Source organism: Microtus pennsylvanicus, chromosome 13 (assembly GCF_037038515.1).
Source record: "Microtus pennsylvanicus isolate mMicPen1 chromosome 13, mMicPen1.hap1, whole genome shotgun sequence".
Classification (NCBI taxonomy): domain Eukaryota; kingdom Metazoa; phylum Chordata; class Mammalia; order Rodentia; family Cricetidae; genus Microtus; species Microtus pennsylvanicus.
The window spans coordinates 2,943,891-2,968,783 of NC_134591.1; the positions used below are offsets into that span (position 1 = coordinate 2,943,891).

Sequence of the window (24,893 nt, forward strand, 5' to 3'; positions counted from 1 at the left end):
TCAGGGTCTCCCGATGAGGCACGGCCGGAAGGCCCAGTGTTCCTGGCAGTAGCGGTTTAGATTTTTTTTAGGGTATCCTGTTTGTATGTTGTATGCAGTCAGTTCTGAAAGAAGGAAAGCATGCTTGTGAATGAAGAGCCTTGAACTGCATCCCTCTGGGGCGGACTGCTGGGACTGTATCCCTCTGGGGCAGACTGCTGGGACTGTATCCCTCTGGGGCAGACTGCTGGGACTGTATCCCTCTGGGGCGAACTGCTGGGACTGTATCCCTCTGGGGCGAAATGCTGGGACTGTATCCCTCTGGGGCGAACTGCTGGGACTGTATCCCTCTGGGGCGAAATGCTGGGACTGTATCCCTCTGGGGCAGACTGCTGGGACTGTATCCCTCTGGGGCAGACTGCTGGGACTGTATCCTTCTGGGGCAGACTGCTGTGACTGTATCCCTCTGGGGCAGACTGCTGGGACTGTATCCCTCTGGGGCGAACTGCTGGGACTGTATCCCTCTGGGGCGAACTGCTGGGACTGTATCCCTCTGGGGTGAAATGCTGGGACTGTATCCCTCTGGGGCGGGCTGCTGGGACTGTATCCCTCTGGGGCAGACTTCTGGGACTGTATCCCTCTGGGGCGAACTGCTGGGACTGTATCCCTCTGGGGCAGACTGCTGGGACTGTATCCCTCTGGGGCGAACTGCTGGGACTGTATCCCTCTGGGGCAGACTGCTGGGACTGCATCCCTCTGGGGCGGATTGTATCCCTCTGGGATGGGTTGGCTGTATCCCTCTGGGACTGATTGCTGTGACTGTATCTCTCTGGGACGGGTTCCCAGATTCCATGAGCTCTCTGGGAGCCCAGGCACAACCCAGCTTAGTTAGTCGGGCATGGTATTGTTTTGCATGGTGGAGTCACAACAGAAAGTCTTGCAAAGCACAAGTCGTAGGAAACAGGGATCTTGGACATGGATAGTGTTTCCTGGTATAAAGTCCCTTTCCCAGTGTGGATCTCAGCCTACTCGGGCATGGAATATCAGAAATGGAGAGACTGGTGAGCCAGTGAGACCCTCAGCTCCTCACTCTTGATTCAAATAGAACAGGTAGGCTATTGTAGGAAAATTTACCCTTCAATGGGCTCCTGTTTGCAACAAGGGCTTGAGTGACTGGTGGGTTCCACAGTGGGGAGATGTAAGTGATCCTTATCTCTCTGTGGTCCCTGGGGGATAGCGAACTTTGGGAGGCCATCTGGGCACAGGATAAATTTCCTTCAACACGACTGCCTTTCTTCTTCATGGTTTGTGCTACTGAACTAGGTGGGGCATTAGTTCTTCTTTGACCCAAAGACATATCATCCCACCTGAGCTGTGCTCAGCTCATTAGCGTTTTCAGATATTACTCATTTGACCGGTACCTGGCTGGGTTTGGGGAAATATCAGAAAACAAACCCAAGGCAGACCTACCAGTCTGGCGCTCAGTGTGTAAAGATTAAGCAGTGTCACAGAAAATGCACATTCCAGACCACACTGTGGTGCCCAGAAGAGTGTGTGTGTGTGTGTGTGTGTGTGTGTGTGTGTGTGTGTAGCATCCTTTCCTCCCAGAGCCTCTCCTTCAAATACAGCATCTAGCATGGAAAATAATGAGCTAGGCCAGGTGCTATAGGATGCACAGCGCCCTCTGCAGTGTGGACAGCTAACTCACATACCCGTTGGGTCTGGCCATCAGGACGGAGCCCCCCTTCCCAGAGGCCAGTGTCTGGGACTCACCTTCAAACTCGCTGCTGCTGGAAGAGAGTCTCTTCTCTTGACCAGTGGGGAACTGGGTATTAGTGTACTTGCAATTTGGTTTGTTTAACTCATTCTTCTGAGTCTGCGAACCTGACAATGAGAATTCCATGGGTGTCACGTGGGAAGGCTTGGCCAATCACAGAAGTGAGGGCACTAAGCCGGTAGAAGCAGCACACAGGGGAATGAGGGATACGATGGGATGGGGAGAGTTTGAAACTTCCTCCTTTAAGCAGGTGCTGAATTTAGAAATACATATTTTAAAGGATCAATGTTTTTCTATTTTTTGTTTTTCTATTACAAAAGGAAAAATGATCCAACTCTTCTCCTCCCAGATATTATTTTTACCTAAGCATATTTTAACATAGTTCATCAGATTGCGTGTTCCATGTATGTGATTCATTTTCTTCATATAAACTTTTTTCCCATGTCACTACATTAAAAAGTAGTAAATGGATGGTATTTTCTTTTATGGATAATTCAAGATTTATTTATCCAATGGACTATTTTGTGTTTAGACTTTTTTTTCTAATTTTACTACTGCAGAGACAGGCATGGATTGTATTTAAGCCTTTATGTACGTCTAGAATAATGACAAAAATCTTCAGAGACAGGCGAAGGTCTCTGGAGCAGGGGTAACAGCTTAGACACTGGATGTGTAACTCAACAAATCACCTCTGCTCATACCTGCAACAAAATAACATGCTTTGCTTTGGATAGTAGGGGCCACCTAGGGCTGCAGTGTAGACAGGGAAATGCAGGTGGGGATCCACTAGAGCTGCAGTGTAGACAGGGGAATGCAGGTGGGGATCCACTAGAGCTGCAGTGTAGACGGGGAATGCAGGTGGGGATCCACTAGAGCTGCAGTGTAGACGGGGAATGCAGGTGGGGATCCACTAGAGCTGCAGTGTAGACAGGGAAATGCAGGTGGGGATCCACTAGAGCTGCAGTGTAGACGGGAAATGCAGGTGGGGATCCACTAGAGCTGCAGTGTAGACGGGAAATGCAGGTGGGGATCCACTAGAGCTGCAGTGTAGATGGGAAATGCAGGTGGGGATCCACTAGAGCTGCAGTGTAGACAGGGAAATGCAGGTGGGGATCCACTAGAGCTGCAGTGTAGATGGGAAATGCAGGTGGGGATCCACTAGAGCTGCAGTGTAGACGGGGAATGCAGGTGGGGATCCACTAGAGCTGCAATGTAGACAGGGAAACGCAGGTGGGGATCCACTAGAGCTGCAATGTAGACAGGGAAATGCAGGTGGGGATCCACTAGAGCTGCAGTGTAGACAGGGAAATGCAGGTGGGGATCCACTAGAGCTGCAGTGTAGACAGGGAAATGCAGGTGGGGATCCACTAGAGCTGCAGTGTAGACAGGGAAATGCAGGTGGGGATCCACTAGAGCTGCAGTGTAGACAGGGAAATGCAGGTGGGGATCCACTAGAGCTGCCGTGTAGACAGGGAAATGCAGGTGGGGATCCACTAGAGCTGCAGTGTAGACAGGGAAATGCAGGTGGGGATCCACTAGAACTGCAGTGTAGACAGGGAAATGCAGGTGGGGATCCACTAGAGCTGCAGTGTAGACAAGGAATGCAGGTGGGGATCCACTAGAACTGCAGTGTAGACAGGGAAATGCAGGTGGGGATCCACTAGAGCTGCAGTGTAGACGGGGAATGCAGGTGGGGATCCACTAGAGCTGCAGTGTAGACAGGGAAATGCAGGTGGAGATCCACTAGAGCTGCAGTGTAGACAGGGAATGCAGGTGGGGATCCACTAGAGCTGCAGTGTAGACGGGGAATGCAGGTGGGGATCCACTAGAGCTGCAGTGTAGACGGGGAAATGCAGGTGAGGATCCACTAGAACTGCAGTGTAGACGGGGAAATGCAGGTGGGGATCCACTAGAGCTGCAGTGTAGACAGGGAAATGCAGGTGGGGATCCACTAGAGCTGCAGTGTAGACGGGGAATGCAGGTGGGGATCCACTAGAGCTGCAGTGTAGACAGGGAAATGCAGGTGGGGATCCACTAGAGCTGCAGTGTAGACAGGGAAATGCAGGTGGGGATCCACTAGAGCTGCAGTGTAGACGGGGAAATGCAGGTGGGGATCCACTAGAGCTGCAGTGTAGACGGGGAAATGCAGGTGGGGATCCACTAGAGCTGCAGTGTAGACGGGGAATGCAGGTGGGGATCCACTAGAGCTGCAGTGTAGACGGGGAATGCAGGTGGGGATCCACTAGAGCTGCAGTGTAGACAGGGAAATGCAGGTGGAGATCCACTAGAGCTGCAGTGTAGACAGGGAATGCAGGTGGGGATCCACTAGAGCTGCAGTGTAGACGGGGAATGCAGGTGGGGATCCACTAGAGCTGCAGTGTAGACGGGGAAATGCAGGTGAGGATCCACTAGAACTGCAGTGTAGACGGGGAAATGCAGGTGGGGATCCACTAGAGCTGCAGTGTAGACAGGGAAATGCAGGTGGGGATCCACTAGAGCTGCAGTGTAGACGGGGAATGCAGGTGGGGATCCACTAGAGCTGCCGTGTAGACAGGGAAATGCAGGTGGGGATCCACTAGAGCTGCAGTGTAGACAGGGAAATGCAGGTGGGGATCCACTAGAGCTGCAGTGTAGACGGGGAAATGCAGGTGGGGATCCACTAGAGCTGCAGTGTAGACGGGGAATGCAGGTGGGGATCCACTAGAGCTGCAGTGTAGACGGGGAATGCAGGTGGGGATCCACTAGAGCTGCAGTGTAGACGGGGAAATGCAGGTGAGGATCCACTAGAACTGCAGTGTAGACGGGGAAATGCAGGTGGGGATCCACTAGAGCTGCAGTGTAGACAGGGAAATGCAGGTGGGGATCCACTAGAGCTGCAGTGTAGACGGGGAAATGCAGGTGGGGATCCACTAGAGCTGCAGTGTAGACGGGGAATGCAGGTGGGGATCCACTAGAGCTGCAGTGTAGACGGGAAATGCAGGTGGGGATCCACTAGAGCTGCAGTGTAGACAGGGAAATGCAGGTGGGGATCCACTAGAGCTGCAGTGTAGACGGGGAATGCAGGTGGGGATCCACTAGAGCTGCAGTGTAGACGGGGAATGCAGGTGGGGATCCACTAGAGCTGCAGTGTAGATGGGAAATGCAGGTGGGGATCCACTAGAGCTGCAGTGTAGACAGGGAAATGCAGGTGAGGATCCACTAGAGCTGCAGTGTAGACGGGGAAATGCAGGTGGAGATCCACTAGAGCTGCAGTGTAGACAGGGAAATGCAGGTGAGGATCCACTAGAGCTGCAGTGTAGACGGGGAAATGCAGGTGAGGATCCACTAGAGCTGCAGTGTAGACGGGGAATGCAGGTGGGGATCCACTAGAGCTGCAGTGTAGACGGGGAATACAGGTGGGGATCCACTAGAGCTGCAGTGTAGACAGGGAAATGCAGGTGAGGATCCACTAGAGCTGCAGTGTAGACGGGGAAATGCAGGTGGAGATCCACTAGAGCTGCAGTGTAGACAGGGAAATGCAGGTGAGGATCCACTAGAGCTGCAGTGTAGACGGGGAAATGCAGGTGAGGATCCACTAGAGCTGCAGTGTAGACGGGGAATACAGGTGGGGATCCACTAGAGCTGCAGTGTAGACGGGGAAATGCAGGTGGGGATCCACTAGAGCTGAACACAGAGGTGTGGGTGTACTGGTGAATGATAGATCACACTTCACAGGCATCATCAGGGGAAAGGGAATCTGTATTTTTAATATTTTGCTCTTCAGCCAGGCAGTGGTGGTGCGCGCCTTTAATCCCAGCACTCGGGAGATAGAGGCAGAAGCAGGCAGAACTCTGTGAGTTCGAGGTCAGCCTGGTCTACAGGTTTCGGTTCCAGGATTTTTTCCTGCTCTTTGTCCAGTTTCATCTGTCAGTGGGACGGTGGCAGATTTCCATCAGCACTCTGTCCTGCTGTGTCCCCATGAGTCTTAGCTTTGCCTGATCTTGATAATAATGCTCTTTCTCTTTCTCTTTCTCTCTCTGAAATTGCTGATTTTGACTCCTGTCTTTTCTGTCCTGGGCCATCAAGAAGGCTGTGATACAAACTGGAGGCTGGGATGCCTTCAGTGTCCTAAGGGGTCTCAGATTGCTGAGGGGGAAGACAAGAAGGCGTGGTGATGTGGCCTGAACTTTGGCCATTGGAGCTCCAAGGCTTCTTAACAGAGGCCTTGCCGGAGTCTTTCTGAACTTACCCGTCTTCGTTGCTTCTCTACCTGTTTTGTGCTAGGCACCTATGGGCCTTGTTTTATTCCACATACCAATGATTCCCCAAGTGTATTATTAATATTCCTGTTTTACACAACAGGCTAGCTGACTCTAACAGTGACTTGCTCAACCTCTGTGGCAGAACTGAAACTCAAAGGGGCATGTTAGCTCCGAAGGCAGGGGGCCTTAACTATTGCCTTAGAGTCTTTAGCCTTGTTCCTTAAATTGCAAAGTACATCCAGATTTACCTGGAGACCATACTAAAACAGTTTTAACTCAGTAGGGTTTAACGGGGTCTGGAGATGCACTTTTTAAATTTTGAGAGTCTCATATCTCCTGAGCCGACCTCCAGCTCACTAAGTAGTAGAGGGTGGCCTCGAAACTCTCGTCTCCCCGAATCTACCTTCCCAAGTTCTGGGGGGACCAGATGTGTACCACCACACTCTTTTTGTTTTATGTGTGGGGCTAGTATTGGACCTAAGCCTTAAGGAATTCCAAGTTAACTGTGTTAACATCCTCAGCCCTAAAAATGTGTTCCAAGAAGCTCTCTGGTGATGTCCGTGCTGCAAGACCTCAGTTCACACTTTAGCAAGCTTGAGCTCACTGACTATTTGTGCATAGCCATGTATCCTCCAGCTCAGTTTAGCTTGGAGTTTTTTCAATCAAAAGATGAAGGATATATCTACAAAGCCACTCCCTAACCTAAGGCTCAGGGAACATTGTGGAAGAGAGGGAGGAAAGACTGTAGAGTCAGAGGACCAGGGAGTTGACTATGTGATCATGTCTCCTAATAAAGTCAGCCAGAAGCTACACCCATAAAATCTTTCCAATACGTCTGCCCAAACATGAGCTGAACAAGGAAGAAAATGATATGTGCAAGTGGGTGGGGAGAGTCCACAGACTCGTCCTACATAAAGCAGGCAACTAAGGAATGCCGAGAGATGGAGAAAGTCTTCCTCAGGAAAGAGCACACACAATTGGTATTCAATACCAAATAGTCAGCCCTTAAAGCATACGGGTAACATCATACAGACTGAGCACGTTGTACTTACATATTTAGGAATAGTATGTATATACTTATATGCACGTAACAGTTAATGAATATGAGAGAGAGAGCCATGAGGGTTTGGAGTGACAAAGGGGAAAGTGAAAATGATGTAATTATAATCTCAAAAGATAAAAGTATAGTAATGACGAAGGAAATTTGGGGTCATTTCCGGAGGAAGACGGTAGACAAGCCGAGGCTTAGGGAGGTCAGGCAAGGTGTTCTTGTTGGATACCTACTGTAGGATGGTGGCTGATTCTCTTGGGTTTGACTAGGAGGCTTGGAGCTCTCAATGACGGCTTCCTCACAGTCTCGGCAGCATAAACAGAATATCTTCGAGGCCAGGTTTTGGTAGGTTGCTGTAGGATGTAAACGAATGGGGACGATGTATTCTTTGTTCTGAATTCATGGATTTGTTAGAAATTGTTTGTGACTCCCTGTGGTCAGGAAGTTCATGTTGGTTCTTTCTAAGCTGCTGCTGCTAGTGTGTGTGTGAGTATGTGTGTGTGTGTGTGTGTGTGTGTGTACACATGTGTTCATGTGTGTATGTGGAGGCCAGAGGGCAACATCAGGTATCTGTGTCAACCATTCCCCACCTCTGCTTTTTGAGATAGGGTCTCTCTGGACCTGGAACTTGCCACTTGGACAGAATGGCTAGCTACTCCAGGAATCTCTCTGTCTTTGCATCCCCAGCATTGGGGCTAGAGACACACCTTGCCATGCTCCACTTTTTATGAGGGTTCTGGGGTCCAGACTCAGGTCCTTAAGCTTCCATGGCAAGTGCTTTACTGCCCGAGCCATCCCCCCAACCCAGAAGCCCTCTTTTAAGGATGTTTTTTCTTGTTTTATACAGAATTTCCTTACCCATAGAGAGGAATTGAAGACTTTACTCTGCCAGCTTTGTTTGCAGTGGAATCACTGGTGTTGAATTTGTGCCCAGTTCACCAAGCAGGGCTGTTTCCTAGATGAACAAAACCATAGCTGAAAAGTGCTACTCCTTCATCTGTGTCTGTGCTCCAGCCAGGACCTGCTGCATCAGAATCCTGCAGGAGCAGACCACTGGGGAGCAGAATCCTGCAGGAGCTCCTACTGGAGCAGACCACTGGGGAGCAGAATCCTGCAGGAGCAGGCCACTGGGGAGCAGGTTTCAGATAGCTCTGTGGTCTTCCCCGTTTTTAGGGACACGTCTTGGATTTTTCTTTAGCCTTCTAGAGCCTCACTCTTACTGCATGGAAAACAGAAATAGTGGTTCCCATTTTACAGAAGCAAAGTGTTAACTATATGCAAGCTGACTCCGTGGTGGTAGGTATACAGGAAGTGATGAGCCCATGGCCATTTCATTCCTCTGATTTCCTCTTCATAACTCATTGCCTCTAAGTTATTCCAACTCCCTGGCCCCACAAGAACATGGTAAGGAAGTGTATAGTCATGTAGGTTTAATTCCTGGTGTGAACATTTGCCTTATGGGTAAGTCCCTCAGTGGTAAGAGGAAGTTAATCTGGGTGATTCCTCCAAAAACCTTTCATGTGTCAATGGTACAAGAGTATAAAGTTTTGTTTTAGTTCCAACTCCTTGTATATGTCAACTTTTTAAACCTTTAGATATGTTCCATTCACGTTCTGTGTCAAAAATTCCTTTTAAGGAATTGTTACCATAGTATTGATTAGGTGTCTGTCATCACAACCAATTTACTTGTTTCTTTTATTAACTGCTGAATTGGTCCTAGCTGCTAACATCTCCTGCATGGGTTATTTCAATAGTCTCCTAACTGGTCTCCCTGTTTCTTTAACCAATAATGATTAATGCAAAGGCTAGGATTCCCATGTTAATATGTATTATGTCTCACTTTTGCTCAGTATCTCTGGTGGTAGAAAGAAATGGATATAGTAGATGAAGAAATATAGTGTTGAAGAAAGAAAAGGTAATCCTGGAATAGTAGAGATTCTAGTTATAAAAAACAGCAATTGGAGCCCAAGAGATGAATCAGTGGGTAAAAGCACTTGTTTCCAAGACCGACAGTCTGAGTTCAGTCCCCAGAAAACCAATGCCCATAAGCTTATCCTCTGATCTGTATGTACACATCTGTGTGTACCCGTGTATACACACACACACCCAGCATCTGAAAGAAAAATGTAGAGAATGATCGACAACAAACTTAACAGTAGATGATATAGTGAATCTGAGGGAACAGAAAAGACAATAGAATTTGCACACATAGAAGTAGAGAATGAAAAAAATGTTTAAAAGATTGAGGAGAGGCATTGGTCTGGGACATCAAAGGGAACAGGCAGGAACCTGGAACCTCTGCAGGTCCAAACCTGAGTCTAGGAAACCTTTCCAGGTCCAACTCCAACCCACATTTGCCCTGAGGCAAGGAACTCCACCTTGGGCAACAAATTTCACAGGGGTGGCTCTGAATGAGCTGCCTAGGACAGAGAAGGCCTGAGGAAACAAGCTCCACTGGGAGCACCAGCCAGGAGCAAATCCAGTCCTGGAAGCCAATCCAGTCCCAAAACACTGGCGGATCAGGATTGAGCCAGCGACCAGATCCAGAGTCAGCAGTCTCCACTAGAACAGGTTCAACTCTAAGCCATGGACTTTTGTAGGATGGGGTCCAGACCAGGATTTACAGAAACAGGGCAAAGCCAGCAACCTAGGCTAAAGTAGGCCTGAGACAGCAAAGTACAAGTGAGCAGAGCAAGGACCAGAGCGCTGAGCTATCTCCAGGAACACTGAGTGACCAATGGGGAAACTAGAACTGTGGCACTGACTGTACCATGAGGAACAACCATCTGAGCTTTGGATTCACTGGAACCTAGAAGATTATTCAATAGAATTTCAGACAGCTCCAACCATATCTATGAGAGGAAAAGATGCGTAGAAAAGGTAAGATCACACGCTACACCACAAAGAGCAGCACAACACTAATAAAACATAAAGACCCTACAACAGCAAGACCTGAACAACCAAAAATGGATGAACCGGAAGAAAATGAACTAAAAATAACTTCAAGAGAATGTTTGAAGCCGAGGTCCCCAGTTAATTCCTTGGGCAGCTGAGGATAGGGAACCTGAAATGACCCTATCCTATAGCAATACTGATGAATATCTTGCATATCATCATAGAACCTTCATCTGGTGATGGATGGAGATAGAGACAGAGACCCACACTGGAGCACTGGACTGAGCTCCCAAGGTCCCAATGAGGAGCAGAAGGAGGGAGAACAAGAGCAAAGAAGTCGGGACCATGAGGGGTTCACCCACCCACTGAGACAGTGGAGCTGATCTATTGGGAGCTCACCAAGGCCAGCTGGACTGTGACTGAAAAAGCATGGGATAAAACCGGACTCTCTGAACATGGCGAACAATGAGAGCTGATGAGACGCCAAGGACAATGGCAAGGGGTTTTGATCCTACTTAATGTGCTGGCTTTGTGGGAGCCTAGCCAGTTTGGATGTTCACCTTCCTAGATATGGACGGAGGGGGGAGGACCTAGGACTTACCACAGGGCAGGGAACCCTGACTGCTCTTTGGACTGGAGAGGGAGGGGGAAAGGAGTGGGGGAAGGGGGAGAAGGGTGGGAGGAGGGTGAGGGAAATGGGAGGCTGGGAGGAGGTGGAAACTTGTTTTTTCTTTCTCATTTTCTCAATAAAAAAAAGATTAAAAAAAAGAATTTAAGTCAATTGGAGTGACTCAAGTTCAGATTTCAAGTAGAAAATTGGAGAAAAAAAATCACAAAATGAGCCCCAAAGAAATGAATGCTTCATGAAGGCGTTTTAGCAATATAGGCAGAGAAATATTCATTGCCAGTGGGATGGAAGGCACAGCATACTGTATTAATATAAAATGTGGTCATTTGTTTAAAAATTTTAAACTCCAAAACATTTATAACATCAAAAAATCTCTTTAGATATATTTATTAAATATAAATCTGTTCACAAAGAGAAAAAAAAAAGAGAATGTTTGAAATTCTTAAAGATGAAATGAGAAAGTCCCTTAAAGAAACTGAGGAAAAAATTGGAAGATATCAGCAAATCACTTAAAGAAAATTAAGAAAAAGAAATCAAACATATAAAAGAAACTATTCAGGACTTGAAAACTAAAATAGAAACAAAAAACAAAACACAAGCCAAAGGAATTATAGAAACAGAAATCATGAGAAAAAGATCAGGAACCACAAATGCAAGCATGAACAGCAGAATACAAGAGATGGAAGAGAGAATCTCAAGCACTAAAGATACAATAGAGGAAATAGACTCTCCAGTTACAAAAAAACATCAAATCTAACAAAAGCTTAACCCAAAATATCCAGGAAATATGGGACATCATTAAAAGGCCAAATCTTAGAATAATAGATATAGAAGAAGGAGAAGTTCAACTCAAAGGCATAGAAAATTTATTTAACAAAATCATAGAAGAAAACTTTCCCTACCTAAAGAAAGATATGCCTATGAAGATACAAGAAGGTTACAGAACACCAAGTAGACTGGATAAAAAAAAGTTCTCTTGCCACATAATAATCAAAACACTAAATATACAGAGTAAAGAGAGAATGGCTATTTCTAGGATTCACCTTTTTTCTTGTATTCTATAGTTTTTTCATAAAAATATGGCTTGACAATAAAAAATGATGCAGTCTTTACAGACTGAATCCAGGCTTCTTAAAAAAGAAGTTAAAAATCTAAGGAAGGACACGACCATCTTAACTAACAATTTTCAGTCAGCTGAGGTACTTTTACACACAACACAGACTGATGCCAAGCTCTTCAAGAAAGAGATTACAGTTCTCAAGGAGAATACTGGGTCTTTGTTTAATACAACTCTGTCAACTGAGCTATTTTTGGAAAAGGTACAGTCTAATAGTAATTCATTTAAGGAGAGATAAAGCATGCTGGAGAAGGAAACAGCTGATTTGGCACATAATATTAATTCATTTAGAGAGAGATTCAGCTCTCTGGAGAAGGAAACAGCTGATTTGACACATAAAATCCAGTCCATGACAGTGGGTGCTGAAACATTATTTGAGAGGATTCATACTGTTGAATGTATTAATCAGACTTTGTCAAAGGAGTATGACAGATTGACTGATAGAATGTCTCTCCAAGAAGGTACTATACATGCCATAAAGATTATGTCCAAGGATGAGATATTATCTCTAATGGACAGACTTCATACCTTAGAATCCTCAATGAGTGCATTAGAGCAGAATACTAGACAGGAGATCCAGACTTTACAGAAGGCAATGGTAAACAGATTTGAAAATATTGAGAAAATTATCGACTTTGATGACCAGGAGCAAAAGGTAGGAAGCCAAAATTTAACTTCATCAGTGCGTAAAACTCTCTGGGATAGCTTTCCCAGAGTTATGCCCGCTTTTCCAGTAACAACATAAAAAAAAGTAGCTGGCTCCAAATACCCTAAGGTTTTCAAGCAATATACATGGGAGCCCGTACATATGAATGATTTAAAAGAAATTAAACAAGCAATTGTGACTTATGGACTACATTTGCCCTTTGTTAGAGAGATGGTTAAAACCTGGGCTTTCAGTAACAAAGCCACTCTCATGATTGGGCTCAGTTAATCTCAGCTGTCCTAGAAAGTGGGCCACAATTAGACTGGAGATGCCTTTTTAAAGAGGAAGCAAGAATTGTAGAGCAACAGGAAAGAGTAAAAGGAACTGAGATTTCCCTAGATCAAATTCTAGACTTTACTCTGATCCTCAGGACCACACCCTGTCTGTATGTGCCACAGCAGCTTTAAAGGCTTGGGACAGGGTTCAAAAACTGGAATCATATCCTAGGGTTAAACAGGGCCAGAGAGAACCCTTTAGTGACTTTTTGCAAAGACTAACTAGGGCCGTACAAATAGGGATAACTGATCCAGAAGCTAGACGTATAATAATTAAATATTTATCTTATGAGAATGCCAACATAGAGTGCAAAACGATCCTGGGGCCTTTAAAGATCAGATCAACACCCTTGGATAAATGGGTCTTGCATGCAATAAATGTCAAGACATGACTCTGGTACTGAAGCGTGGGTAGGAAAAGTAATTTCCAGTGATAAGAGAAGACATCAAAATATCAAATGTTTTAATTGTGATAATATGGGACATATAAAAAGGTGTTGTAGACAACAGATTTCCAAAAATAATGCCTCTTCTGGGAATAACAGAAGCAGGAGGACTCAGCCTTCAGGTTTATGTAGGAGATGTGACAAAGGCAGACATTGGACCAATGAATGTAGGTCAACAAGAGATAGACAAGACAACCCGATACCATCGGGAAATGCCATGGGGGGCCTCTCTCAGGCCCCCATGACAAATGTGGTCCAGTCATTCCCAGTTACTGTAGAAAACATGTCTCATCATGAAAATTAAAAGGTCCCATGCCTGCTGTCAAAAACAATAACTGTCTGAATGACGAGATAAATGTGGAAAATGAGTCAAAATATTTGGTGGGTCAGAGGAAACAGACTTCTATAAATGAACAAAGACCAAAGCTAAGAGTGTGTATAAATGGCATTTTTATTAAAGGCTTATTGGACACAGGTGTAGATGTAAGTATCATTACTCCAGAATCTTGGCATCCAAATTGGCCTCTTCAGGAGGTAGATGTTCAGTTCATGGAAATTAAAACTCTATCTTGGGTAAGACAAAGCACAAGATGGGTTAAATGTATAGGGTCAAAAGGGCTAATAGGAAAACTAAGGCCATATATAGCCAATATTACAGTAAATTTATGGGGTCGTGATCTATTGCATTAATAGAATTCCCAGATTAACATCCCTGCTGCCCCTAAAGCTTATATTTCTGAAAAATAAATAAAAGATATTACAGAAGACAAACACCAGCCATTTGGGCTGTAGAAGAACACAAAGCAATTGATAACTTTTCAGATGTACCAACAGCCCTGCCTTTAAAATGGTTGACTGAGAAGCCAATATGGGTCAAGCAATGGCCTTTAGCTAAGGAAAAGTTACAGGCTTTAAAACAGCTGGTACAAGAGCAATTAGAGGCTCAACATATAGAAAAATCTACCAGCCCTTAAAATTCTCCCGTATTTGTTGTTAAGAAAAAAAATCTAAAAAATGGAGAATGGTGACAGATCTTAGAGCTATCAACAAGGCTATTCAACCTATGGGCCCTCTGCAATCTAAAATTCCTCTGCCCTCTCTGTTACTAAAGGGATGGCCTTTCATAGTTATTGATTTAAAGGATTTTTTCTTCACTATATCTTTACAAGAAAAAGATAGAAAAAAGTTTGCCTTCACAGTGCCTACTTATAATAATTCTCAGCCTACTAGGAGGTACCAGTGAAATATCCTCCCACAGGGAATGCTCAATAGCCCCACCTTGTGTCAATATTTTGTAAGTCAACCATGGAAATAATACGGGATTTCCTAATTCTATAATTTACCATTACATGGATGATATTTTGCTATCTGATTCAAACATAGATACCTTAAAAAGACTGTTTAAAAAATAAAGATAGTTTTACCTAAATGGGAATTAAAGATTGCTCCTAAAAAATACAGAGAGGAGATTCTGTCAATTACCTAGGTTATAAAATAGGTTTGCAAAAAATTAAGACACAAAAGACACAAATTAAAAAAAAATCACTTACTCAAAAAGGTCAGTAGCCCTCCTATACATAGATGACAAAGGGGATGGAGAAGAAATCAGAGAATCAACACCCTTTACAATAACCACAAATAACACAAAATATCTCAGAGTAACTCTAACCAAGCAAATGAAAGACTTGTATGACAAGAACTTTAAATCTTTGAAGAAAGAAATTGAAGACACCAGAAAGTGGAAAGATCGCCCATGCTCTTGGGTAGGCAGAATTAGTAAAGTAAAAATGGCAATGTCACCAAAAGCAATCTACAGATTCAATGCAATACTTATCAAAATTCCAACAAAATTCTTCAAAGACCCTGAAAGAATGATACTCAACTTCATATGGAAAAACAAAATCCCAGGATAGCCAAAACAATCCTGAACAACAAAAGAACTTCTGGAGGTATCACAATCCCTGACTTCAAACTCTACTACAGAGTCACAGTATTGAAAACATCCTGTTATTGGCATAAGAACAGACAGGAGGACCAATGGAACCAAATAGAAGACCCAGATATCAATCCACACATCTTTAAACAGCTGATATTTTGACAAGGAATAAAACATCAAATGGAAAAAAGAATATTTAACAAGTGGTGCTGGCATAACTGGATATCAACCCGTAGAAGAATGAAATAGATCCATATCTATCACCATACACAAAACTCCAATCCGAATGGATCACAGACCTTAATATAAAGCTAGCCACATTGAACATTATAGAAGAGAAAATGGGAAGTCCACTTGAATGTATTGGCACAGGAACCTCTTTCTAAATATAACCCCAGCAGCACAGTCACGGAGAGAGTTAATAAATGGGACCTCCTGAAACCGAAAAGCTTCTTTAAAGGAAAGGACATGGTCAACAAGACAAAACAACAGCCTACAGAATGGGAAGATATCTTTACTAAGCCCACATCAGACAGAGGTCTGATCTACAAAATACAAAGAACTCAAGAAATTGGTCACCAAAAGAACACATAATCCAATAAAAAATGGAGTACAGACCTAAACAGAGAACTCTCCATAGAGGAATCTAAAATTTCTAAAAGACACTTAAGGAACTGCTCAACATCCTTAGTCATCAGAGAAATGCAAATAAGAACAACTCTGAGATTTCATCTTACACCTGAAAGAATGGCGAAAATCAAAAACACTGATGACAACTTATGCTGGAGAGGTTTGGGGTAAAGGAAACACTCCTGCAGAGCTGGCACAGCCTTTTTGGATGTCAATGTGGTGATTTCTCAGAAAATTAGGAAACAACCTTCCTCAAGACCCAGTAATACCACTTTTGGGTATATATCCAAAGGATGATCAATTGTGCTACAAGGACATGTGCTCAACTATGTTTATAGCAGCTTTGTTTGTCACAGTCAGAACCTGGAAACAACCTAAATTCCCCTCAATCGAAGAATGGATAAGGAAAATGTAGTACATTTACACAATGGAGTACTACACAGCAGAAAAAATAATGACATCTTGAATTTTGCAGGAAAATGGATGGAGCTAGAAAAGATTATTTTAAGTGAGGTAACCCAGACACAGAAAAACAATTATCACATGTACTCACTCATAGGTAGTTTTTAAACATAAAGTAAAGAAAACCAGTCTACAAACCATAATCCCATATATCTTAAGACAACAATGAGGACACTAAGAGAGACATACATAGATCTAATCTACATGGGAAGTAGAAAAAGACAAGATCTGAGTAAATTGGGGGCATGGGGACGTTGGGAGAGGGTTGAAGCGGGGAGGGGAGAGGGACAGGGAGGGGAGCAGAGAAAAATGTAGAGCTTAATAAATATCAATAAACAAATAAATAAATCTAAAAATAAGATTGAAAAGAGCAGCAGCAAGCTGAGAGCTGCTGCACAACTAGTGTGTTCAGGGGCAGGGGTAGGAGGCTCAGTGGAAGCATTGGAGACATGAATGACAAACTCCCTCCCCCAAGTTGGGTGAAGAATGTTGAGTCCGAGTTCATCAAACATAAAAATGTAAAGTTACTCTTTAGCACATAAAAGTACAATAGCCAAAGAAGAAATTAAAAAAACTTTAAACTTTAACAATCAAAATAATAATAATCCAAGGATTCAATTGCATATTGAAAAAACAGAAACAATTCAAACTAGAAGACAAAGGAGTAACATCTTCGAATATAGTTTTGAGAGCCTACTATGTGCCTGGTACTGTGTAGTGCTGGATATCAGGTGTGAACACAATAAAGATGGGTAGTATCGCACTCACATGAAACCAGGGGTGATGGGTTCTTCATGCCTCATCTCATTTCATCTGTCCTCACTATACAGCCTGGTAGCTTCAAATGCTTGAACAAACATGGACCTTCTTCCCTTCTCCCATCACATGCATCTTATGGTGTGGGATCTTGGACTATAGGGGACACCGCATGATGAACTTTACCCCATTTCTAATAATCTTTTTGGGTTTGTGACCTCTTGAGTTATTTTTGGCAAGATCTGAGCTCCCTTTTATAGATTTGTTTTCCAGGACTCATAACAATAAAAATGGATATAAGATGGTTAGATCTTGTGTTTAGATGCATCATTCAGTAAACACTTTTGCCTTTAACCTGCTTCATTCTCCTAATTGCTTTACTTTCAATTTTCTTTTCTTATCTAGACATGTGCCTCATGTATACAAATGCTTTGTTCCATGTTTGATGAGGGATTCCCCTCTGCATGCTGTGAATACCACTGGTTGATAAAGAAACTGCTTTGACCCTATAGAAGAGCAGGGCAGAACAGAGCTAGGTGGGGAAAACTAAACTGAATGCTGGGAGAAAAAGGCAGAGTTGAGGAGAAGCCATGGAGCCACCACCAGAGGCAAACATGCCGAAACTTTGCTGGTAAGCCACACCACATGCAATACACAGATTAATGGAGATGGGTTAGTTTAGGATATAAGAATTAGCCAGAAATATGCTTAAGTCATTGACTAAACAGTATTGCAAATAATATAGTTTCTGTGTGGTAATTTCGGGAGTCTGGGCAGGTGAGACACACAAGTGGACTCCTACAACACATGTCGCCTTGCACATGTGACCCGTGGAAGAAGTGCTTTCCAAGGACAGTGGAGCGGGTCTGACCAGCCGCACCCCCTCACCCCAGCCAGTCTGGAGAACCCCTGACTGAACTTCTGTTACTTTGGTGGCCTTTTGCTTAAAGGAGCTTGTTGACACTTTGTCTCTGGCCTTCTGAGCCATTCCTAAGGACACACTCTGTCTTGTTAAATCACAAAACAAAGTCACTTCACTTAGCCTGTGCCCTGGGTTGGCTTCCAGGTCACAGATCATGTGGTCTCTTTTGGATACTAATGGTTAAGTTATTTAAGACTCTGAAGAGGTACATTATTCTTGAACTGGTTGTGGTGTGATCTTTCCTGTTTGTCACAGTCCCTCTGCATTAGACTTGTCACCTTGTCCTGAAAACACAGCTCCTTCACACTCATATTCTTACTGTGTATTCTCAAGTTTACTTAATAGATGTCAAAAATTTTACTAAATGATGCGGAATTACCATGGCTATTATTATGAACTTGACTTTGTTTCTTTCTTTTGAGACAGGGTCTCGCTATGTAGCTCTGACTGGCTTGGAGCTTACTATGTAGACCAGGCTTGACCTTAAACTAATAGAGATTCGATCTCTCCTGCCTTTGCCTTCCAAGTGCTGGGACCAAAGCCACGTACCAGCTTCTGATCTTTGATAGCTTTGAATATTAAAAACAAGGAATTTCAAGAGGGACACTAAGCATGAGAGAAGAAAACTCAAAGTAGCAATTCCTCCACACAGGGCTTCTCTAGCAAGGAAACAAAGGAAGAAGAAAGAAAAGAGTGAAAGCTCACACTCCTGCTCAAGCCCGGGGAGCCTCCTTTCTCTGCCCGTTTCCCCACCCAGCTTTCCCTTCACACCCACGCATGCTTCTATTATTGCTCTCCGTGGCTGTCTGATCAACCTTAGCACAGTAATTCCTAAAACTCTTATGCCAGATGATGAATCGAGTGAGGTTGGATTTAAAAAGCCAGATAAGAGTGGACAGAGTGCACATATTTAGATTCTTCTCAAATTTCAGAGCAGTAGAAAGTGACCACACCTAATTGAGGCTTTGGTCAGCCTCTTTCTGCCTTGGAATTTCATATCTGTGCTGATATATTGAATGAATACTTGACCATCAATGATGGGGAAAAGTTATTTAAAAACAGGGTGGAAAAGACTAAGATTTCTAAATAACCAATTATGTATAATTAAAAGCAAAAAAGACTTGAGAAACCTCTTTGAAAGTCTCTCTTGAGGATGAAGACTCAGTCACTAATGAAATGAAAATGAGTCAGTGTGAAGCACTTTTGAGGACTATTCTGGGTTAACCAAATGTTTTACAAATATATTCATATCTATCTATCTATCTATCTATCTATCTATCTATCTATCTATCTATCTATCTATCCATCCATACGTACACACATATAAAAGGCTAAGAACTAAGATAGGATGTGGTGGTTTGAATAGGAATGGCCTCCAGAGGCTTATATTATAAATCTGAATGCTTGGTCACTAGGGAGTGGCACTATTAGAAGGCGTGGCCTTGTTAAAGTAGGTGTGGCCTTATTGGAGTAGCTGTGCCCTTGTTAGAGGAATTGCATCACTAGGGGTAGGCTTTGAAGTCTTAGGTGTTCAAGTCTGGCTCAGGGTCACTTTCTTCCTGCTGGTTGTGGATCCAGATGTGGAACTCTCAACTACCTCTGCAGCACCATGTCTGCCTGTGTGCTGCCATGCTCCCCACTGTGAAGATAATGGACTAAACTCCTGAAACATAAGTCAGCCCCAATTAAATGCTTTCCTTGATAAAAGGTGTTGTGGTCTTTTCACAGCAATAGAACACTGACTAAGAGGAAGTGCAGGGAAAATAAATCAGAATGTGAAGCATCAGCATAGACACCTGATTGTTTTCTAAGAGCCCTTAAAATGAATGACTCCTGAAATTAACACACATGCTCTATGAGAATCTGGAGTCTGTTGGTAAAGGGACTTACTAGTAGCAAAAGTCTACTGGAAGAGCCAGTGCGCTGCCAGAGGAGGTGGTGGCTTTCCACGTCCGTCCAGCAGTGAAGAGCTCTACCACCTGTCCGCAAGCTAACAGTCTTGTGCAATGGACAGGTAGTAGAAGTGCTTACTTGTGGACGAGGCACAAACGCTGTTAGGTTGGGCACCAGTCTTTTCAAGGCTATCATGGGTTAATTGTTCTGTGCAACAAATACTTAGGCGATTATAAGTGGCTGACTCCCCAGTACATCTTGTCTAGTGGGTCGTGTCTTCTTACACAGTTTGAAGGGCCAAGCCTTTGACCATGTAGCTTTTTTCTTCACTGTAACTGACATAGCCTTGCAGCCTAAACCTGATGTATCAGCCTAAAAGCCTGGCAGTTATGGGTTGTATTATAGAATTTCTTTGGATTTTATTTTGGCTAACTAGGTGCCTATACCATTGACAATGCTTCATGATTTATCTTCACAGGCGAAGTTGACCTGGATCTCAGCTAAAGAAGAAGGCAGCCTGGATGCAAAGTAGATGGTTGTGTTTAGATGTCTAGACAATCACATGAGAGTCTGCAAAGCCCCTTTTCTTCTGTAGAGAATCTCCTTTTATAGTCCAGACTGGCCTAGAACTCTCCAACCTCTTACCTCAGTTTCTTTATTGCTGTTTGCAAGTTTTCTGATTCTTCTTAAGATATTTAAATCATGGTTTGTTTCCTGAGATTGAGTATGTGCTTGCTTAGAGGCAAATGCTCCTTAAACACCTCTGGTCCAACACATGGCACAGCAAGAGATTAAAAAACAAAGTCGAGAGGGAACAATGGTGCCTGGGTCTCAGCCTGGAAACCCTATCTTTGCGATGAAAAGATGAAACTTTCCAAGGACAGCTGGCGACAGTGCTGAAGATTGGATACTCTTGGAGGGTCTTCTTACAGCTATGATTGAGGGAGTTAGGGGAGGTGAGACAGAGAGGGGAAGAAGGCACCCACAAATCCTAGTGAACATGGTGACAGCTTATATGAGTCATCAATTAATGAAACAGCCACTGGCCCATCTGCATGCTGGTGTCACCTCACATAGACGGTCCCAGATGCCCAAGCACCCCTTGCCTCCCCAGGCCCTTAGCACTGGCCCTTCAGCTCTGCCCTGGAGTGCAAACACAGTTCTGTACTTAACTGGGAACAAACGCCATTTCTGTTTCACACATTGAACAGGAATTTCTCCTCCAAAATAGTTTGTGCACATATAAGAAAATGATACAAGTACTCCAACTCCCTCTCTCTTAGACAGTGGCTTATTGCACACTGCACTGGGCACCTCGTCCTTTTCAGTTGAAAATCGTCCTTGGTGATCACAATTTTTGCCTGTGCAGTGGGAACTTTGAGTGGAGGTTACTCTAGCTGCAGGCTCTCCATATCTTTACTGGGAAATCTTGATGACGGAGTTGTATCTGCCTATTCCTCTTCATAATTTCAGGGAGACAAGCAATGCACTTACCAGAACATTACTTGGAAAATAATTTGTTTTCTGAAGCAGGGTCTTATGTAGCCCAGTCTGGTCTTGAACTCTCTCTGTACCCAGAAATGACCTTGAATTTCTGATCCTCTTGCTTCTACCACTCAAGTGCTGGGATTGCAGGTGGGCACCACCATTCCTAGATTATGTACTACTTGGGATGGAGCCCAGGGCTTCATGTAGGCCAAGCAAGCATTCTACCAACTGCGCTAATCCCCAACCCGAATGTGTAGCTTCTCATAGCTTCAGCATTTTGTCTGTAGAATGGGAAATACTGTTTGCAACAAAGGGCTGTGAGGACGAAGGGTGATGGAAAGTGACCAGCTTTCTGGCACACTGTGAAGGTTGGGAATGTAAAATGAAACCAGTGTTGAGGGGACAGAAGAGTGTAGGCTTTCATGCAGTACCCCGACCTGCCTCTAGATGGGGACGAGGACAGTGCAGGCTTTCATGCAGTACCCCGACCGGTTTCTAGATGGGCAGGAGTCAAATAGAGGCCCCTGGCTTGTCCCTGGGACAACGAGAGCTTCAGGTGTCTGGGGACACCAGAACACGCTGACCAGATAAACCCAGGTCACTAATGGGAAGCACGCAAGATTCTGGAGGAGTCGTTTAGGGTCAACCAGCTCTGGTGGGCAAGTGGCACCAGAGAGAGAAACAGAGGGAGGGCCTCCAGGAGGGGTGGTGTCTGCGGCTGGGAGCAAATGAAGGGCATCCACAAGCGTGCGGGCGCTGCCAGCCCGTTAGTGCAGAAAGGTCACCCCTCGCGTTTCTAGGTCTTACCTGTGAGCCTCACTCACTTGCTGCTGGCAGAGAGGACAGGAGGCTGTGATGTCATAGAACTGGGAACCAAGGAATGTTGGTGACAGGGTTCTGGACTGGACCATAAGGAGGGGAGGAGAAAGACGATTGCCTTCTGTTGACCCTCCCAATAGTGGTCCATCCCTCTGTCCGTGATGCCAAGCTTTCCACCATTGCTGTTCCTCAGGGCACCAGAATGCAAGTTGTCTCTGTGGAATACTTAGAGGGTGTCCTGCCAGGAGGGGTCACTACAGCACTAACTGCAGAAAGCCTGGGACTAGCCTCTGGCTAGTAACCTCAGGCAGATGAACTTCATGCCTCAGATTCTCCTTCTGCAAAATAGGAATAATAGTTATGTGTTCTCTCTGTATTTTGAAGATGAAATGACTTCAGTGTGATGAAAATTGGGAAGCTGCCTAGATCCTGTAGCAACTCCTCCATGGAAGGGGGTGGTGACAAAATGTGTAAAAGTAGATGATATTTCCATCTTCCAGAAAAAGGGGAATTGATTCATAGTGGATTCCTGCAAAATTTCTCACCCTGTGGGGTGGGCTTTCAGTTCCCCCACTTGGGACATCTTGGTGCTATTTGGGGAAGTCACATTAGGTTCAAACCTTCTATCAGTGTAGTCTTTGGTTGCATGTCGAGGTCATAGTACAGCAGAAGGAGAAGAAAAGAAAGCAGTGTTAGGGCTGTGTGCTAGTGGGGGTGGGGAACAACAGCCTTTAAAAGCAGTAGTGGCAAACAACACCGCTCAGCGGTAGCACTAAAGCAGTCTCAAGCCTGGCTGCCAGTCAGGTTCACTTGTATACTGGGGAAACTTGGACTGCCTGGTGTTCTTTCCTGGGGTTCTAGAGAGCAGGCATTAGCATGGCGTCAAAGCTTTCCTGGTGGTCTCTATGTGTGTAATCAAGAGTTAAATTGGGTCTGGGGAGATGGCTCAGTTGATAAAGTATATGCTATGCAGTCAGAACTGAGCAGCCAGGAGGACCTGGGTTCAATTCCCAGGACCTATGAACAACGCTGGTGTATATATAACTATCCAGAAATACGTAAGTATGATTTGCTGAGCCTGTTTTCTGCTGTTTTTGTACATATGGTTTTAGGGCTGACCTCGTGGTATTGGATAAGCAATTAGGGATTTATCCCTGGGGGAAGTTAATTCTCCCTCAACAGTCATTAGTTGCCTCAAAAAAAGCAAAACTTAGTATTGGAACTTATTAACTGAAAATAAACTGTTTTACTTAAAAAAATTTCTGGGTGCAGTGGTGCACATTTTTAATCCTAGTATTGGAGAGGTGGAGAAAGGGCTTGCTGGATGGCTATTCTAGCCTAGCTGGTGAGCTCCAGACCAATAGAGACCTTGCCTCAAAGGTAGATAATAAATTGAACATGATTTTAATCCCAGGGCAGGCAAATCTCTGTGTTCAAGGCAAGGTCAGCATATATGTGCAGAACTTGTCTTAAGGTAAATAAGCAAACAAATGCACAACAACAACAACAAACCCAAAAGCCAAGGCAGATGCTGTTTCTGGGCAGGACTCCTAGTATCCTCTGGACTCTGTCTACATCTGCACACACACACTTAAGAAAGAAAAAAAAGCACTAAATTACAACATGGGAATCATGTGACATACCTATGTGGTGGCTTTCAACTTCAGATCAATTCTTAAACCCTCAGAGAAGCTTTAGAAAATGCCAATTCTCGAACCCAGTTCAGTAAAATCACTGTTGGTGTGTGTGTGTGCATGTGTGTGTGTGTGTGTGCATATGTGTGTGCATGTGTGCACTCACACATGCGTGTAAGGGTGGAGTGGAATCCAGGCACTAGTAGACTTAAAAATTTTTCAGACTACGTTGAAAGCTTGGCTTACAGAATAATTTCAACTTTTTGTTTTTGTCAATTTCATACACGTATAATGGATTTTGTTCATATACATCCCCCATTATCATCCTCCTCCTCCTCAGGAGGCACTCCCTTCTCCCTCCACGCTCCCCAGCCTACTTTCATGCCTTTCCTTTTTTCTTTTTCTTTGACTTACTGAGTTTGATTAATGCTTTATACATAAGAATGGGTTGGGGCTATTTATTAACATGTGGCAACAATCGCTGAAGAAAATGACGCCCCCATCCTTGGTAGCCATTAACTGCCAATGGCTTCTCAGGGAAGGGTGGGGCTTCTGGAGCCTCTCCCTCTTTCATGAGGGAATGTTGAAAGCCTTGTACAGACAGTCGCAACTGTGTGAGTTATGCGTGCGATGAGTGTGTCATATCCAGGAGACAGCCTTTTATAGCTCTGTTTCCACTATCAGTGAGTTCTTCACATCCTCTCTGTCTCCTTCTCCCATGCAGCTCCTTTCACCTTGAGATGGGTGATACAGATGTCTTACACAGTGCTCATCACTCAACACTCATTTATTCTGAGAATTTGACAAGTTGTGCCTTAATTATTACTCCAACAACAAAAAATTCTCTGGCTAAGATTGAGAGCAACAATAGTCAGTGGCTAGGAATATTTAGAAGGCAGTTTGACAACACATCTGCTTAGTAAAACAGCACCACTAGGTTCTTCCCTAGGCCTCTTGACCCCCCCAAGACATGAACTTTTGGTTATGTTTAGAGTAATGGGTACAAATTCTCTCAAATCCAATCCCAAAGAAATTGGTTCTCATAGTGGTTTCCACAAGGCCTTTTCTTTTCTCTGAAGTTGGTTAGTCTCTCATTTCCTCTCTCCTCCAACTCCATACTGTCATCCCTGCTTATCCTTCCTAACACCAATATTCCCACCTCTCTATTTTCATATAATTTGTCCAAACAGTTTTTAGAAGAGCCCATATTTTCCTTGTGTCATATGAATGTGCCCTTT

At 44.3% G+C, this 24,893-nt stretch overlaps 1 protein-coding gene across 1 annotated transcript; it reads right to left on the minus strand.

Annotated features, from left to right (window-relative positions):
- Window positions 1-7,843, minus strand: Tex48 (testis expressed 48). Its single transcript, XM_075946540.1, has 4 exons — window positions 7,756-7,843; window positions 7,282-7,401; window positions 1,753-1,863; window positions 1-104 (listed from the first exon to the last, which is right to left on the minus strand). Exons 1-4 carry the CDS (start codon window positions 7,841-7,843, stop codon window positions 1-3), a joined length of 423 nt encoding a protein of 140 aa, XP_075802655.1.
- Window positions 7,844-24,893: the final 17,050 nt, after the last annotated feature.